Raw genomic sequence first — 19,973 nt, 5'->3', positions numbered from 1 at the left:
GACTGCTACTTTGTTTACATTTTTGTTTATGAGCAGCTACAAAAATCCATCTGTGTAAATCTTGTTCTACATATAATCAAGAGAGTTTTCTACATAATACTGAGTTACTCAAATGCTTGTTTGTGACAGATTTTTCCTAATCTACAATCCTGATTGCACTGGAATTAAAATATACATTTTTCTTGTTCATGCCTATTGTATTGGCTCCAAGGGGAACATACCCAGCCCTCTCATATAAATGATCTGCAGTGACTTACATAATGCTCAACAGCCTCAACATGAATGACTTGATGGAGATATTCATTGAGCTGTGGTAAGCAATAGTAGTTGTCCGGGTCATCAAGTCAATCTCTATTGTGGGCTACAATAAATCTTGAGCTGGCTGTGGCCATGTAGACTTTTGGACGAAAGGCTGTGGAGAGGTCCTAAGTTGTTTACTGTTAAATTTAGAAAAGTAGCCATGCTGGACAAGCCAATCATCACATTGTGTCATTGTAGTGTACACAATATTTAATACAAAGGAATCCACACAGGAAGGAACCAACTGCAGTGAATTCACTAGAAACTGTTAAGGTCACACACAGCCTGGACTTGACGAGTTTGCTGTGGCTTGTTTTCACAGCTTTCAGAAGAAAAAGAGAAGGAATTGTTACCGGCACATGGACAAAGAGCTGCAGGGAGCTGACAAAACGGGGGTGGCACTTGTGTCAGACTTCCAGGGGTTATTACAGAGAAGGTGTTAAGAGTCACTGTTTGCACCAGCCTATATACCACACAGGTATTAGAGGTGGCGACAATCACACCAACAGAGTGGAGTAGAGGCTGGATAGCACAAACTTGTTAAAACAGCATGACTGGATCCTGCATCTGGTGAACCAAGCAGAGTCTAACAATCATTCAAGTAACAGTTTGATCAAGTCACCAACTTTTGCGCAGAGGTTTTAAAGAAATGTAAATAAAACACCATTCATCTTCAAATCTCTCTACAGTCTCATAACAACTGTGTGAGAAACCAAGAAAGTAACTGTGCTGCAGCTCTCTCTTTCTCTCTCTCTCTCTCTCTCTCTCTCTCTCTCTCTCTCTCTCTCTCTCTCTCTCATCGGCTAATCAATGCTAAGTAATCCTACAATTGACTAACACAGTCAACATAATTGCCAGTGAGGGGATAGACAGTAACTCATTCTCTTCCTGCTGCACTCCCATGACAAGCTGATCTTGGGAAACAAGCAATACCAAAAGGAAATCTGACAGCGACAAAGAGAGAGAGAGACGATCATAGAGCAGCAAGGATGCGCAGCACCGAAATCCGGATAACAGTCCAACAAGGCCTGGCCTGGGGCCAGCAAGGAGCGGAATTCTTTCTTGGGTGTCTTCCTCTCGTGTCTGACCACATCTGTCTTGAGTTTCTCCGAGAGCTCCCGGGGGCCCTCTCCACTGGAACTATTTTAATTTGACTAAACACCTGATTTATTTTATCTCTCCGATGAGGAAAGCCGTTTGTCTTAATAGGGCCTGTCAACCTCCAGAACCCATTCAGAGCAATTTACTGGCAGGCTTGTCTGAAGCTCAGTTTGCCCCACTCTGCCTCCGCTGCCTGCTGCAACAGAAGAGAGCTGCAATTCTCCATTTATAACGAAAAAAAGGGACCTAAAAAGCAGCCATTCATAGGGCTTGTATGCTGTTTCCAAGGCCTGAATTGACTTCTTATTCACCGGACTACACTTGTTGTGAATGGCTTATCTGTAAAATTGATACAATCAGTGCCAATTTTAATAACCTTTGGCTGTGTCCATGATGGAGCCGCCTTTTACAGGTAGCCGACAAGACACATTAGGTGATGTCGCGAATCACTTGCGTTGATACTACAGATACAAGGAGTCAGAGGCACATACATAAAAAAAAGGAAAAGAAAAACATCACGCAGATAAAGCCGCTTGAGGGTTATCACGTCAGAGATGACTGAGCTTTCAGCACACTGTTTGGACTTTGAAGTGTCCTCTCGCGCTGCTTAATTACACATTTCTGAGGATTGTAAATTGATTGGAAAAAAAGGTAACCTTTGAATAACATAAAATAAAAGCTATTTTTGTCTCATTATTTGCGGGGGTGTTGTGGTAAGGTTGGAGGGGCTACCCTGAGAGTGGGGTGCCTCTTCTTGCCCAGACACCACAAGAATGCTAACAGAAGGTCTATTGTTTTGTTCTTTAGCTGAGCTGTGGGAAGCCTGAAGCATCCTCTCCACTTTCTGCCGTTTCCTTTTTAACCCCAAAAGTATTCTGTTATTTTTTTCTGATGCTGTCTTTAGCAATTTTGAAACATTTACAAGATTTCAAAATTACTTGAAATCCATTGCAAATTCTGATGATACTGAATAAACCTGACAAGCCTTGGAGAATTTTTCACACAGCTGGACATAAAATCAAATGCATATGTTTTTTTTTTGTTGTTGACTGGTTTGTGTTAAAATCTCTTTCTTCCCGCTTTAAATTATGGATTAGCTTTAAAATGCAGATAAAACTTTTATTGGGTGGTACAGAAGAGGAGAGTCGTGGTCTGTGTCTGACCAGGCCGCTGACAAAAGAGGCAGTTTTCCTACATATTGCATGGCTTTTAACAGCAGTGGGGCTGGGGTCTGCCTGTTAACATGTCTCCTCACATTGCGCTTCCGATGGCAGACAGACAGCTTAGAGATGCTTTGGCGCTACATAAACCCCAGCAGCCAGGCCAGACCTAACGTGTCTTGACATCCGCCTGGTAGAAGGACTGAGGCCTTGTAGGATGATCTTGCCCTGAAACAGAACCCAGGAATGAGTGGCCAAAGAGCACCAGGACTTTTCCCTGTGTTTTATTGGGTCTACTTAAAAAAAAAAAAAAAATCCAGACTGATTCACGGAAGGCAAGAAGCGGTCCTGCTGCCCAGTTTCAGGCCATTCAAGATTCACCTTTTGAGATTCCTGCCTTCTCCTGATGTCATAAAAGGGGGACAGAAAACATCAACGAGGGACTAAATAAATGATAAGAGAAAAACAAGCAGAGCCACGGTTGCTCTGGTAGGGATGGGGGTATTTGAGCCTTGGGGTCTTTGGATAAAAGGCACTTTGTAGGGGTGCGATTTGTTTTGTCCAATACCCACATCTTCCTCTCTCTTGGCTCCCTCCTCTCCGCTCTAATCAAGCAGTCTCTAATTTGGGTTCCAAGTCCAGTACCGGGAAAAAGAAGGAGGCTTGTTACTTTGAAGAGTCTTGAATGAATAACACAGATAAAAGATTCAGGCACAAAAAAAAGAAGAAGAAAAGTGAGGGGAGGGTGAGGGCGAAAAGGGGGAAAATCACAAGGCACCCTATTCTCTCGCCTTCCTTTGGTCAAGACAGCTGAGCTATTATGACCCGATCTGAATTGAGTTTTTTTAGCAGCAGAAGACTGGAATTTCTTTGTCTTCCTATCAGTTCGCTATTGTGGATGCTTCCATATGCCGAAGAACCCATCCTAAATAAATTAGGACTTTTCCAACTGCAGAAATTGCACAAAGCTGTGTCCACACTGCACATAGCTTGAATGCCATGCGTGCTGAGGCTCCCCGTTTTCACTGTCTGCCAAAACGTGTGCGAACGCATGCAACTCTGCAATAAAAAGTGCAGGTCTCTGAATTAAATGTATGTGTGTGTGAATGTTGCAGTCACCTGACCCTTTGTTCGTGCTTTTTGCGACGAACACAAAGAGGTCAATTGAGTCAATGCAAGTTGCATCTGTTGGCACCTTCTATAGCTTTCAAAGAAAATTGTTTCTTTTTTTTTCTACCCTTATACCTCCGTCAATGAATGCAACTTCAATAAAAGCGGATAACATCATAGATAATACCAATATTTCTCTCTCTATTTTCCTATAAGGAAAGCACACTGAAAAAAAACAACAACAACCCTAACTACACATTTTAACAGCCCTTTTAACCTGTGTGGCATTGTTGCGAGGCCATATGTGTTTCCAGTGACATGATGTTAACATGTTTCTGTGTCCTACAACTGAGACAATATGAGCAACAGCTGTTTCACCTGGCTTGCTGCCTCTGTTATGACACAAAGGCTGTTAATCTTGCCAATAAAATCTCATTAACAAGCAGACGCAGTGATTCTTGGGCACGTCAGCACTTCCTCTCTGTGCTTGCCTACTGTACACTCACACTACACTCACATGTCACTTTATCAGGCACACCTGTTCAGTTTTTTGTTAACATGGCAGCAATTCGATGCATTTAAGCCTCTAGATGCAGTAAAGGAGGCCAGTTGAGGTTTAAATTGAGTACCATCATGACAAATAAAGGGGATTTAGGTTATCTAGGTGGTCTGAGTATTTCAGAAACTATTGATCCATTGGTATTTTCATGCACAAATATCTATGGGTTGCCAGAGAGTGATACAATAAGAGAGAAAATGTCCAGCTAATTGCAGTTGTGTCAAAGAAAATCACTCCATAATATCAGAAGGGAATGGGGAGAATAAGCTGATTGAAAGGCAACACCAGCTTAAATTTCCACTCTTTACAAGCATGGTATGTAAAATATCATCTCTGACTGAACAACATGTTGAACGTTAAGACAGCAGGCCTCAGCAACAGAAGACCATGCTGGGTACGACTCCTGTTATTTAAAATCAGGAAACTAATGTAACAATTTTCACAGGTTCTCTGATTTTAGGCAGTAGCAGTTTGGAAAACATCTATCTGTCAATCTGACACTGCATAGATGTCACTCTGAGAATTGTTGCTGACTATTTCTATCAATTTATGGCTGCAGGCCAGCCAGTGTTATCATGGCTACTTCCAGCAGGACTATGCACCATACCACAAAAACCAACTTATCCTGAACATGGTATCCTGTACTCTGTTGGCCTCCACAGTCACTAGATCACAGCTCAATAGATCACCTTTGAGAAGCTTGGAGATTGACATCATGGATTTGCAGTTAAAAAGATCTGTTGCAACTGTGGGTTGCTCATAGTTAGTATGAACTGGGAGATTTGTCCAACACCTTGTTGAATTCATGCCATGATGAATTACAAAAAAAAATCCTCAAATGGTCAGTGAGTGCATGTTACAGGCATGTGGTTATCGTCAGTCTCTCACTGGTCTTATCATAAATATTGTTGAAACTACTTAAACTGACATGAATCTGAATATTTACAGGCTCCTTGCTGCTTCACCATGTTACCTGTTCATCTCCAGTTTTGAAATAAATTTTCCAATTGGTACTTGGAGTGGTTATTAATAAGCAGGCACTTCTGCTGGTCGTGCTGAATGCTGATGGAGACTAATATTTTGATGATAGAGGAAGCTTTGCTCTACAGTATAATTATGCTAATGTAATAGCTCCAGCACTTAACTGTCTATCCGTGACACTGGACCAGGTACTTCATCAAAGACAAGATACAGGCTTGACCTAAGCACATTACGCCACGAGGGAATGCAATGACCCTCATGTTCATATTCAGAAAAAGAAGAAGAACGAAATAAAGAAAAACCCAACACAAAAACTTTGTATCTGCTTTTTCACTAGTTAAAGTAAATCCATACGTAACTCTTTAAAACACAAAGAAAAATTGGTCAGTCTAGCACGGCTGAAGATCATGTACGTACGCAAGGCAGCACAAACACTGGTGACAGACAGAGATATGTAAAACAAAGGTTTTCTCTATCCAAGTCTTTCTATTTATCGCTCACAGCCTTTATTTACAGATTGTAATGAGAAATCTGACCTTTGCACCCTGAAAATATAGAGAATGCACAGTTTTCAAGGTTCTGCTCGCATAAAAGCCTGCCAAACAGTGATCAAGGCAAAGGCTTACTATCTGCAAATCCTTGGAAGTAAATTAGGAGCTAGATGTTATCTTGTTCTTTTCAAAGAGTATTTATTCACAGGACCAACGCAACTGATAAATTCATCAGAATGGGCTTGTTTCCCTGGTTTGTGCAGAGGAGATTTAGCCGCAGTCTTTCAGGCAGTTGTCTTTGTTGAATAAGTGTATCAACAATGTCTGTAGTTTGAATCTAATCCTGATCAGTAGATCGAAGGAGGAAAAATTGCAGAAATCTCAAGCAACTGTGACTAGAATATCTATTAACTGTGGTCAGGTGGAATCTACATCATCACCTGCATAGTTGTTCAAGCACCTAAAGAGACATTACTATGCTTATATATAGATCTTTGTTTTCTTTACTATGCAGAAACCCTCTGACCTTGTGAGGTGAATGGTTTTCCTTAGAAAAGTAAACTGAAAGTGCCAGGACAGCATCTTGAATATCATAGAGACGTGTTAATCAGATGTTGAAGGAGTAACAAAGCTGTTAACCTATAGGCTGGTGAAATAAGCACAAGGAAAAAAAAATTCTTGCATGAACTCAATTTGGCAAGAATTATGAACTATGACAGAAAAAGCAAAAAGCAAAAATGTTTCCTTTTTTCAAACAATAAAATATAATTTGAAACCCCAACCTTTAACCCTTACAAATAGAGAGATTAAAAGTAAAAAAAAAAGATATAAAAGCATTTTCATTTGCAATGGAATGTATGAAAATGAATAGTACAAGTGAACTGAATAAATGCCTTTAAATAAATGGAGGTCAGAATTTATTTTTTTCCCCTGGAAGAAGACGACCTTTCTATAAGAACCGAAGGTTGTGTGCAATGAAGAGGCCTGAGTATGTTATTTACACCAGTCTGAAGTGCTGAGAAAATGTGACATATTACACCATGGACACAAAAGAGATTTTTCAGCAAAGAAAATACATAATTACCTAAATATATAACATTATTTATTCATCCATCCTTCCATCCATCCATCCGTGTATGAATTGCCGGTAAAATCCTCTGGTACATTAGGATCCAAAGGGCTCTCAAAGTGAACAAACTGCCTCGAACCACTGAATTCTGTCCCTGTTATCCATGTATACAAACATACAGGGGCATGGTACTACAATTTTTTTATTTATTTATTTTTACCTCCATTGCCACAAGCTAAATTCCTCAATTCATTAGAGGAGAAAAACACACAGTCTAACACTCCCATGCATTCATCTGGCAAATGTGGCCTGAGGAATAATGATTTACTGTGGCTCATATTTCACCTGAGTGCACAGGCCAAACAGTTGACTGAAGTGTTGTGGAGAAAATGCTAACTGAGGCATTTTTTAATTTTTTATTTTTTTGACCGGATCAACCAGACAGATACAGTTTTGTGCTGTTTGCGTAAATGTTTTTTTTTTTCATCTATTTGCATAGATATAAATGAAATAGATTACGTAGATAAAATACACACACCATTTAGAATCTATAAATCTTTATTAAAAATGTTTCTAAGGTGTACATGAGTTGACGTTTGCGGTGCATCTGCATCCATGAAGAATTAAAGCGTATATGCATGTTTTTGAGGTGAGACTTCTCAACAATGCAGGCTCTGTGTTCACACAGTGGGCTCCTTTCTGGCTGAGCAGCAGTGTGGCCAGCGCAGGTAGGGCCAGCATCAAATCCGTCTCGGCAGCCACCCTGCCCTGCCCTCTGTTCTCCTCCTAAAGAGCTTCCACTTATCTGCCCGCCGCAGGGCTGTCTGCGCGCACCCGACCACTGTCATGTAGAAACCATCCTCAAATTGATTGTGACAGCGCAGTAGCCTTGATTTTTCTGCTTCAGAATTCAAGCTGCCATTGCAATGCTATTGCGTACTGTATTGAGCTTTTCTTATTTTCCCTTCCATTCTTTTTTTTCTTTCTTTCTTTTTTTATTTTGCAAATTCCAAGGAACTTATGACAGTTTCACACTGTAATACATTTGCAGCTACTAATGCTTGAGCAGAATGTGTGTTAATGTTTTTTTTGTTTTTTTAAGTGAGGGCAGTAAGCTGGCACTCAGCAGGGAAACTTAAACAGCTTCGTTGAGTATGAACCGTAAGCCTGGAACAGACGGGGACTTATCTACCACTGAACACTAGATTTGTATACATTTAACACAGCATGTGCCTTATTTATTATAAATGTCCTACTGTGCTCCACGTAATGGGGGGGTAATGTATTTCTATAAATATAAATGTTGCGTCTAAGTATCCACATCTGAACTCTTTTTCGTGGCCTACTTCTTTTCAAGCGCTCGATCCACCTTGCCATCTATTATCACTTTGTGTGGTTTGGAGCCCTTCCAGCCAGCCTCCCTTTTCTTCCTCTGTGGTTTTGTTCAGAAGATTTCATCGTTCCTGCAGATTGACAGCTAAGCTCAGGTATGAAAACAAACAGTTGAAAAGAAATCCGCTACTAATGCTCCCTCACAAACGTTCCTTTGCACGGCCGCACTGATACCAAGCTTCAGAAGCTCACAAGACAAGGCAGATGGAGATTTGAAATCATTAACCCTCGGTAGCACAATCCTACATATCTACCTTAAGCATGGGATCATGTTGCTTGTTTTGCACTGACTCTAAATAGCATAAAAAACAGCACTTTATGCAGCGATACACCCACACAACAATAAGCCATAATTATACTTCTGTCATCTCTAAGAGGTAAATAGTTGGGTTAGCAGAGCTCAAAAAGCGATCTCTGATGTTGCTGATACAATTGTCCTGCATTGTTTGTTTACTGTACGTGCGTGTTCACTTCAGCAGAATAAAGCATTTGGGGCAAGTTGGAACAAAGCTGTGCTGAAGGAATCTCTCTTTTCTTGAGAAAAGCCTGGGGTCAAATTCTATCACACTAATTGATTTTTTTTTTTTTTGCTTTGTCTTCTAGGAACTGGACCAAAACAGCTGTTTCCACACCAGCGAGATTCCATCGCACGCTTTTGCAAGAACACAATTATGTGGCTTTCAAGGTTTTGAGAGAACATTGTCAGGAGGAAGCTTAAAATTTGCCCTGAATAATAGGCCAAGGAATCACAGAGCGATCTACATAAAAAGATACAAGGCCACTCTGCCACTGGGCACTGTGCTCTCCATTTGCATGTCATCCTTTATTTCCTACTATCTTCTGTTTATTTTAAAACCTACAGGCATGTTTGCCTTTTGTACTCATTTTAACCTAACAGTTAATGGAACCTGTGATTCATCGTAACACTTTAGATCTTAATCATAAGGTGTTTTCTGCTTGGTACCTTTGTTTGTGTTTTAATTAGGCAGACCTTGTGCATCTCCAACCCTGGGCTTCTTTTTAATTGCCCGTATTTACATCAGGCAGACATCAAACGCAGAGAGAGAGACATTTGTAAGGGTGAACACAAAGCAGCCCTTTGAAATGTCTACAGTCATATGAAATGGCATGCTAATTAAAAATCTAAGGCTGCCTCTGTGATAGGAGAAGCATTTATATTTGTAACTGTGGTGTATAGACTGTCTCCATAACTCATCAACACACAGAGGCCATAGTGTTTATTATCAGGCTCCCTACCTGTTTACAGACCACCAAGTAACCTTTCCATTCCCATTCATCAAACAGCACAAATGCCCTGCCTGTAATTTAACACCAAATTTCAAAAGGCTAAATCATTTTAAACATTTTACACCATGCTCTTTGATCTGTCCTGGCGTACAGTGCACGAGCACAGACACAATGAATCTAGTTTACCAAGCCATGATTTACCCTTTAGTTCATTAAGGTTATTGCCAGTGAATATTTAACCATTCCACAGCTGATTTTGCATTTCTCACCAAGTGGAGAAAATGTAACTTAATAAAGCTAAGCGACAGCCTTAAATTTGCAGTTCCCATGTGCATATTAAAGGAAACCATCCCGGACTTACCAGAGGAAGTCCTTTTAAATTTCGAAAGTTAAACTAATTTACTTTCATTAGATATTTCAAAATACATATGAAACAAAACAATTACATAAAACAAAAAAATTACAAAAAAAAAATATTTTTTTTCTCACTGGCATTAACTAGTTTTAGGTCAGTTATAATTTACATAATTATTTCTATTTGCTAGAAAGCATTTCTAGTTATTTCTGATATGTTCATGTTAATTGATCTGAGATAACTTGTGGCACATCTGTGGATATACATTAAAGTCACACCTCAAACATAATTCTTGCTTGGTTGGCATCATTAAAAATAATAAAAAATCTGCCAAGGCACAAGAAAAAGATTTGCTGACCTCTAAAAAATTGTTGAACACGATTAAATATTTTATTTTGGGAAATAAGTGTTTTACTTTTTATATATTGCTAATGGAACAGTTGTCACAATTTATCTTAAAGATTCCAAAACAGTTCAAATTTTATTAAATGATCAGTTTATCTGCCATAAATAAGGTCAGTTAAAATTAAGGGGGAAAAAAACATGCTATTTATAGGGCAATATGTAAATATTGTCAAGTGTGAAACATAAAAAAAGATGCAAAGCTTTAAATTGATAACCATGCAATAATTTTATATTTGCAATTGATTAATTGGCCCAATGGAGATACTACTGGTACTACTACTACTACCATTAATAATAATAATAGTAATGTGACCTAAATTTATTGCTTAAAAAAAAAAAAAAAAAAAAAAAATGTGGTTCGCAGAAACTCACTGGCAGGAGCCAGTGACAGCCTGGTGCTATCACCCAGCTGGTTTTTAACTTTCCTGTTCAACATAAACATGCCTGCGTTCAGTAACAGTCAGTGCTAAGGAGTAAGCAGGAGCCCTGCCCATCCTCAGCCCACCTTCAGCTCACCCTGTCATAAACAGAAATTTTGGGGGAGTGCTTGGCTGCTCTGCTGCTCTGCTGCGGTGCTTTCAGCACGCCGTACAGGGCGTTCACGGTTAATAGTCGAGACATTCCACTGTAACACGAGTTCAGCGAGGAGAAGGCTGTTCGCGTCTCCGTACCGTCTACTCTCCTCTCCTATCTGACTGTCGTCTCTTTTCCTTTCAGCTTAGCCGTGCTCTGTTTACATAAAACACACTTTGGTGTTCAACCGTTAGAGAAATTGCACAAATCCTCTACACAAACCAGAGCAGAGTAAGAAGGGCTCATATTTTCTTTTGTTTTCGGGATAGGTGTGCAGTGTTTGGGGGTAACGCTGAAACGCTGACGATCAGATTTTTGCAATGGGCCGGAAGTTGTAAGGAAGCCTACAAAATAGGCTAGAGTTGTGCATTTGAACTAAAAGTAAGGGAGAAGAGAGAAGAGGCATCAGTGATGAAGACAGCCAAGAGCCTTAGTTTCATTTCTGTTATAAGCGACAGTATTTTTATCCCTTAAACCTTTTTATATTTTGCCACATGACAACCACATCTTTTTATGTTGGTTGTTGTATTCTGATAAAACAGAATACCATAAAAAAGCTGAGTAGATAGCTTTGCTTTGGTGATTCCTACCTTTAACTTCTGCCAGTAACTCACTGGTGTTGAGCCTGTCCATTTTCTCTTTCCAGTCTTTAGAAAGAAGTTTCTCCATGCATGTAGATTCTGAAACAAAAAGAAAAGAGAGCAAAAACATTTTCAGCATTTGTAATTTGGACGTATAAGTGGGTATCGACAATAGACGGACGGATATAGGACATAACTTCTGCTTTACACCTCCGTGGATGCTATAAATCTATTCTCCTAACTGTAAAGTCAAGGTATGAGATGAAATAATTGTGTTTTATTTGATGGGAAACATTAAAAGGACTGCAGCTGCCTGTTAAGAGACGAGCCAAGGGTGGAGCGAGGAGGGAACACGGCATTGTGGTGATAGCGTAAGGGCAGAGACGCACATTAAGTGGGAGGCAAGGAGTGAGACTGGGTACGTCCAAACGTTCACATAGCTGCCAATGATGAAAACAATTAACATTTGTCCAGGACACAATGAATCAGAGGAGGAATGGCTGCAATCTGCCATGCTGTCGCTGGTGGAGCTGATAAAGAATATACTGGGCTGCCTGACCCAGGCAGCCCATCTCTGCACTGTACCGGGTTCAGCCTGTTCCCATCAAACACCAGCAGCACAAGCAAAGCTCCATCCCTCCACTTGGAGCCACTCCTTAAACAAACTTAAGAGTTAGACTCCAAGCAAGTCCAGTATGCCATTATATTAAGAATTATTTTTCCAAGTATGAACAATTCATGTCAGGCGAACATTATTATTATTATTTTATTTTTTTTGAGGATGCTTTAACGTAAAACTACTTCGTAACTGACGTGTTTTCAGTTTTGTAACTGTAAACTACCTTTGAGTCTAAAAAGACTACACAACCCTTTAAGATGTCAGGTATTTGTGAAGTAATGTGAATAATACAGGATATATTGCATAAAACATGGGTACAATTTTTGAAATAGTTCATTATAGTCTTGATTTTTTTTGTCAGAAAAAAAAACAAACATTTTTACCTGGTGTGTGTGAAATAACCCCAACCCCACACCCACATTTATTTGTTCAGCACAAAATCCCAAACCAAAAGCAGTAAAAAAGCTAAATCAGGGGACTTTCACATGCAATATACAGGGCTACCATTATCATTCTTGACATCAAACACAGGGAAGATTTATTCAGTTGAGGATGTGTACAATTGTTGTTTCCTTTTATCTGTCTGTTACATTTCTTGCCCGCTTCCACAAAGCAAACAGTCTTGGTTCCGTCTGACAAACACGCAGACTTCAGAGGAACGGGGAGTAACAGGGGGTCAGCAGTTCTCGTGGCCTTGTTTAAGGATGACTTTTCGGGAGATCAAGCAGAGTCGCCGTTTTGTTTGATTGTCCACTTCCTCCATGTATGATGGGGGTCAATGGGACATCTTCAAGTCAGGGTCATTATAACATTACTTCTGCTTTATTGACTTTCCAATTCCCAACTCACAGTTTGTCCCCTTGACCCTGGGGGAGGGAGGGAGAAAAGCCTGTGTGTTCTGTGTGTGTTAACTCCCAGCGTGGCACAGAGATCACAGATCTTAAAACAGGGGTTAAGGGCAGCGGGAGTAGCAAAGATCAGCCCTTCTTCCCTGCCCGTCACCCCTGGGTGAGACAGCTTCCTCTCCCAGAACAACAAACTCCCTCGAACACAGACAGAACCATAACAGAGCTTGACTCTCCCACCTCCCCAAAACAAAAGAAAAATCATATTTTTCAAGCTGCATAAAGAAGAATTAAACAAACATATCAGGCATGTGTTGTATACACACACATGCTCCCTCTCTATGTACACACACTCTCATAGCAGATGCTTCTCCAGCACTTGATCATTAAGGAATGCACCAACAGTTGGAGATAATACGGTGCCAGCTCCCATTCTACTCCAGTCCTCCCCCTCCCTGCTTCCTCCCTCCCGGGAGAACCGCCGCTCCCTCGCTCCCTACATCCCCTTCGCTGGACCAGACTCGACCTGTCAAGTCCTCCAATGCGAGAGACCACAGCTGGAATGCACTGCTGTCCTCCCTGAGCTTCCACCTGAGCGAGGTGAATAATGACTCCCAGATTAGTCCACAAAATAACTCTCAAAACACCTTTCACCGTCCGACTAGGTGCAGACAAAAACAGGAAACCAAAAAAGGGGTTTGGAGAAAACAGAGCAACTTTTGCGCAAGCATGCTTACAAAAAAAAATGTAAGTGAGTCAGAAGTCTGGCTTTTTTCAAATTGTCCTTGCACAGCCTATTTTCCTGCAAGAATTCAGATTAATAGAGGGAAAGTTATTTCAGTTGTTAAAATGCATGTCTCTTTTCTCAGGAGAAATCAGTGATGCCAATGGAAATACTGTTCAATAGCAACATAATTATTACTGTCAAATTCTGACAGAGAACGTCAGACGCTGATCCACACTGGGTTTGACAGAGAACAACAGCTTATGTCAGATAATACCATCACATCTGACTCCTGAGCAAATATCGTTATTTTTGACAGGTTTTCTTGAGCTTCCTAAAGTTTTAAGTGAAATTTCAAAGTAGGACATTGCAATCTGAGGAATTAGCTCAAACAACAGAAGAGTCCAGTGAGTTTATTTTTATTTTCCTATGGGGGCTATTAAATCTCTCACACCCCCACCCGTTCCATTTTTTTCCCTCCCTCTCTCAAGATAAAACACTCTGTGGCTGGGGAGCAGGTCATTCAGCTGGGATGAGAATGGAATGAAAACAATAGGCCTTATCAGACTCTTATTTACATTTTCCCAGCGTCCCTGCAGTAGACAGCTTGGCTTGTCACCAAGCCCAGATCGCCCCACTGGACCTCGACCAACTTCCTCCAGCCCCAGCTATTCCAACGGTCCCTGCGGACCCTCGCCTGGCACGGACCCCCTCCGCTCTGCAGCTAGCGCAGATAGCAACATACAAGACAAAACTACTGGAGTGTCTGTCCAAGACATGTTCCCATTGAGAGAGGAATGGCTTCTGGAGTCCTAAGCCTGTCTGGGTCTCATTGTCTCCTCACTGGGGCCGGTGCTATGTAACTGGAAAAATGCCCTGAACCCTTTTATTTTATTTTTTTTTTGAGTTTCCAAATGGCACTGAGAAGAAAGTGAATAGCATTCCCTGATGTAACACTGCCAAATTCAGTATGCTTGCCTCCTATCAGAGGTGCCATCTCTGGTATACAACGTTCCTATGCAGGCACTCTGTGATCTTGCTGATGTGGGTGAACAGACTCTGCAACTTAGACACCTAACGCTGAGATAAGTTGGCAAGATTAGACTATTTCACCCATTTTTAAAAAACTGTATTCAAAACAAAGGTAATGAACCTCATAAATCTTAACAATGGAATGCTTCTGAGTTGATGTGTGACATAAACACACCTTTTCAAACCTGGCAGCACATGGACTCCTTATTTCACGATTACTGTAAACCAGAAAGCAAAGTTTCAGCTAGTGGTTAGTTAGAGTCTTTTCTATAATTCTTCAGAACAAATACTGGAAAAGTAGTTGCCCGTTGCATATCGATTTCTGTCTCATCCTACATCTGCTCACAGTTTTGTCTCTTAGACATCATTAATCTTAACTTGATATAAAGTCATGCCAAAGAAACAGTCACATGTCAGTGTCTAATCTCTTTTGTTAATCTCTAGAATAGAAAGTAATTTAACTACATACAAATATCAAAGTTGAACATTGGTTTAATCATTAAATACAAATATATTAAGAAAACTTGTATTGTAAATGAGAAAAAGGTTAAGACACCTTGGTCATGAATAGGTGGCCTTTCCTCTAGTCTTTACTGAAAGTACTTGATAAGTGACATTTTGAGATTTCAAGAGAGTTAATATCTTGCGTTCTACTTTCAAGGTGAATTGTCATGAATGGCCAGAACTGGTTATGAAAACAGTCATTTTGAATGTCTTCCACTTATACACTTTATTCCACACAAAGGGATTGTCAGTTTTAGGTTCCTTCAATACTTCTCTGGTTCTCTTACCAGATTCAAAAGCTGCCGCAAATGTTCACTCTCACTTCAACAGTTAGGAGCACATCAAGGTATATGAGTTTTTAAACAGGGAAAAGCACCATTTAAATCCTGACTAGTACGTTAATCATGTGCATCTCATGTGACAATAGTTGCCATTAGCCTTTGTATGTGGAAACAGATTTGGGGATGTACTGTTTTTTTATTTACCAGAAATAGATTTTTATGTTTTTACTACATTTAAAAATAGATTTTATAGGTATTTTCTTCAGTTTTTCTTATTTTTTTATTTTTACTTGAATATGCCTGTATATGCCCAAATTTATGAGAAAAGACAGGTCTATTTTTTCACATGGCTGTCAATCTGTTTTCATTAACATGAAAGAAAGACAACATGTTTTTTTGTTTTGTTTTTTTTTCAAATCAAGAGCTAGTTGTTTGCAAATTTTGATGAGTAAGAAGTGAAGATTAAATCCTTTGGTAAATCATATTTTACATGGTCAGAATAAAAATGAGTCAAATTTCAAACTAGGGAATGCATCAAAATGGCAAGTAGTCCCAAGTTAAATTTAATTTGTGATTTCAAATAAAAATCTATAGCAAAAATTAATTAAGTGCTACATTTTAAATAATTATGTGGATTGCAATGGACCAATGAAGTACGGTTTCTCTGTTTGTGCACTAGGGCTACTGAAACAGTAGCATTGCTTTTTGCCATTTTCACTTATCAATACTTTCAATCTCTTAAAGCTTTAGTAAATCTGTTGGTGCAACACAAACACACCATAATGTTTCCAATGACCATAACTACCTCAAAGCATAAAAAAAGGAAATAAAATGGTTTGTTGCACCATGCAGCGTAGGGTGTTTTATTACTCTTGGTTGTCAGCAATGAAAGCGTTTCCACAGGCTGCCACCGCATTCTGAGCGTCTCTGTGTGCACTGTTCTCTTGGGAGAAAGATGATACTTGTGTTTGAGTGTTTGTTGTGTTGAAAAGCCTTTGGCAGAGAAAAGAGAGCTATCTGAGAGAGTCAACTTAGCCATAAGTCATGGATAAGAGACTGAAAGACTCCCCCTTCACCATTGGCCTTGTACAGTATATCAGTTGTCACAGCCTCAAGGGAAAACGTGTAATTAAGAAATCAATAATCAGCTGACACCAACAATATAAATAACTTCCTCTCACAATGGAGCAGATTGGACAGCAAGTGAAACAGGGGAGCAATTTGCATTAGGAGAAACGTAGGGAAGGGAATTAGAATTAAATAGAAAGTATTTGTTGCAATTTGTACACGTCGCTGTCAATTTAAACAAAACAGAAAATGAAAAAAAACTGAAATTTTAAATTAGAGTCACAAAATATATTTGTTGAAACAATGCTATTTATTCTTACCCAATTAAATATTGGGAAATATTTTATATATGTTAATAGCCGGGATGTCACTATTTATATGCAGCATACGTGTCCATATGATGGTAACAATTCTAGTTGTACACATGCAAAGAAATCATTCTAAATAAGTCAAATTTTAATTTTGTTTAAAATAAGGGGGTTTACAAAAGCAACATTTATTTTACTGCACACATGAAGAAGTTGCAAAAGCAAATAGAGCGATATAGTTAAAATCCCCTGGCATATCTCTTGATGAGTAAAGAAACACCTGATCTGGTTTAAATAATATATAAAACACCTAAACCTAATGGCCTGAATGATTGGTTTTAGCACAAGTCTCCATTTCTGAAGAGAGAACACATTGAAATTCATTTAAAGTTTGTGGCAAAACAATTGGAAAAGTGAATGAGTGGGAGAAAATAGTCAGATGACACCAAAATCGTACTCTGCAATAACAGTTGAGGACATTTGGAGAAGGACCTGCCATCACAACCAAAACACCATGACAGCTGTGAAGACTGGAGGTGGCAACATCATGACGTGGGGTTGTTTGTTTCAGCATGTAAAAATGGGAATCTTCAGACAATTAAAGGAAAGATGAATGAAGATAAATGTACTGGGACTTGATAAAAAATTTGATGAAGAAATAAGGACTGTCAGTGTGCTTCAGATGAAGTAAAATAGTTTGAATAATCTAGTCCATCACTCCATCCATCCATTTTCTTTACACCCTTGTCCTTTAGTGGGGTCGGGAGGTGCTGGTGCCTATCTCCAGCTAACGTTCCGGGCGAGAGGCGGGTTCACCCTGGACAGGTCGCCAGTCTGTCGCAGGGCAACACAGAGACACACAGGACACACAACCATGCACACACAATCTCACACTTAGGGACAATGTGGACAGACCAATTAACCTAACAGTCATGTTTTTGGACTGTGGGAGGAAACCGAAGTACCCAGAGAAAACCCACACATGCACAGGGAAAACATGCAAACACCATGCAGAAAGACCGGGGCTGGGAATCGAACCCAGAARCTTCTTGCTGCAAGGCAACAGCTCTACCAACTGCGCCACTGTGCAGCCCTAGTCCATCGCTCAACTTGAATCAAATTAAAAATCTCTTTCTCATTCCATCTCTTTCTTCTTTTTTCCTGAAATGATACTGATCCTTCTTAACACCTTTTGCAAGTCTAAGTCCACTTTATTGCACATGACTTAATTTATGGAGTAATTTGTTTTGATGTCTTTGTGTGTGAATTATTTGGGTTGTTATTGACGTGCAATGTATACTTTACGTCAATAGCCCCTTTAGAAATATATCTACTGGGAAAAATGTTGAGATATTATACTTATTTTTGACACTACTTACTATTATTAAAAAGAAAAATACACAATTTAATTTCTTTGAATGTCAAACGCTTAATAAATTAGCAGGATTAGCCTAACTCTAATTACTTACAGATCCTAAACCATTTTTACCAAAATTAACACAAAAATTTTAATTCTTACATTTGGTCTCATGTACATAGCTTTCAGGCATTAATAAAACCATCCCAAAATTAAAGTAAAAAAAAAACAAAAAACAGCCAGTCTCTTAGTGAGACAATGACAGGTTAACTTCTGATTCCTCATCCAATCTGAGCTCCGAGGGAAACAAATCAAAAGTCGAGATTGATAAAAAAGAAAAAAGAAAACGAAAGAAAATGACTGTGACACACTCCAAGGAGTCCTTTGAATATCTTAATCACAGGCACACTAAAAACAAGACCCCGTCATCAAACCAAATAAAACATAATAATTACAAGAGGCAGGCAGGGAAGTGAAATCCTGAGAGAAAACATGTTTTTGTCATTCAGCCGGTAGTCCCCGAGACAACAGCTGTTGGATGCTGCAAATACTCCTGAAGTCTCCATAATCACGCTGTTATTGAAGTGAGGACAAAAAGGGCACTAATTGCATGGGAGCAATCGGAACGCAATAGGTTACACACCCGGGTGATGCCGCACAATACGAACTCTAAAGAGGGAGCTTCAGATAGGGGAGAGGGGAGAAAAAAAAATTTAGAGCACAACACAGCGTTGTCGCTCATTTTTAGGCAATTACCTTTCCTAGTTGTCAACAGTTGTAATAACCTCCTCCATTTCCAAGAGACTTCTTTGGGGCAGTTAAATAATTTCAGTTTTTTTTTTTTTACGTGTAATTACCGGTGCTGGCATGCATAAATAAGGAAGTCCAGCTTTTTGCGTTGGTGTCACTGTATGAGCAGAACACCTGCACTTGGCGGAGGGCTTTCTTTAACTGACACCTAATCATTATTCCACTTGGTGAACATTTCTGTTAGTCACCTTTAGTCTATCCTGTCTGGTTGTGTAAACAGTGTCTAAAAATGCGCTGCAGTTAAGACGTGCTTCATCAGAGAGGGAACATATCCCTTCTGTTGCAGCTTCCCTGATGTTCGTCACTGCTAGGTCCAACCTTCTTTCCTGCATTTGAGCCAAAATCAGTTGTTAGCCTCTTAAACGGGTTAGGGGTCAGCAAAAGATTGTCCTTTTTTTTCTAAGTCGGAGGTCCTTTCATAAACAAGCATTTGAGGCTTTGGGGAAGCTTTGCTGAAGGCTAAGATTGGATTATTAGTTAAGTACAAAGTAGTTTGGACTTTAAATACTTAGTCTGTTTCTTTCATGATTGGAAACATTTGCTTCTAGTGAATATTTATTTTATTTTACTTTTTTTTTATAGTTGCCTCTATTTCTTTGTTGATGTGTTTAGGTGGTGGATACAAAGTGAACTGAAGAGTTTGACCCAGCTACATACAGATGATGCCTGAGATTGTTTAAGATCTGAGGCAGGATTTACTTGAGGTCCTTTCTCTGCTTAATCATTTTTGCATTCTTTATTCGACACAAATTGTTTTTCAGATAATTGATTAATCAAAAATTAATTGAAATGTATGTGCATTTCTTCACAAGCAGACCATTAAATAAAGATTATTGGAAATTAAATGCTAACTTTAATCATTTATTCATTTTTTGCCTTATTCCTTTATTGATAGTCGGTAGGTAAGGATATGCCTCATTTTTCTCTTTTTTATGCAAGTTGTTAACTTGAAGAACTTTAGGATATGGAAATATTTTTGAGTTGCTTGTTCTGACTTTAACATCTAAGTGAAAGACAAAAGTCCGACAAAATGAAAAACAGTAAAACTGGATAGTTTATTGGCAGAATGTAAAAATCAATCAGCAACAAGAAAAGTTTAT

General features: G+C 39.4%; 1 protein-coding gene across 6 annotated transcripts in view; it reads right to left on the bottom strand.

The window, feature by feature from the left end:
* sox6 (SRY-box transcription factor 6) overlaps window positions 1–19,973 on the bottom strand; it is a 138,957-nt gene that overhangs the window by 57,199 nt on the left and 61,785 nt on the right. For all 6 annotated transcript variants that reach the window (XM_008405228.2, XM_008405227.2, XM_008405230.2 and 3 more), the window contains one exon: window positions 11,335–11,424. In XM_008405228.2, coding sequence (XP_008403450.1) covers window positions 11,335–11,424 — 90 coding nt within the window. The remainder of the gene's footprint in view (window positions 1–11,334; window positions 11,425–19,973) is intronic.

The sequence above is a fragment of the Poecilia reticulata genome, linkage group LG3 (assembly GCF_000633615.1).
Source record: "Poecilia reticulata strain Guanapo linkage group LG3, Guppy_female_1.0+MT, whole genome shotgun sequence".
Classification (NCBI taxonomy): domain Eukaryota; kingdom Metazoa; phylum Chordata; class Actinopteri; order Cyprinodontiformes; family Poeciliidae; genus Poecilia; species Poecilia reticulata.
The sequence above is the reverse complement of the archived record's forward strand: the minus strand, read 5'-3'. Positions and strand labels throughout refer to the sequence as shown.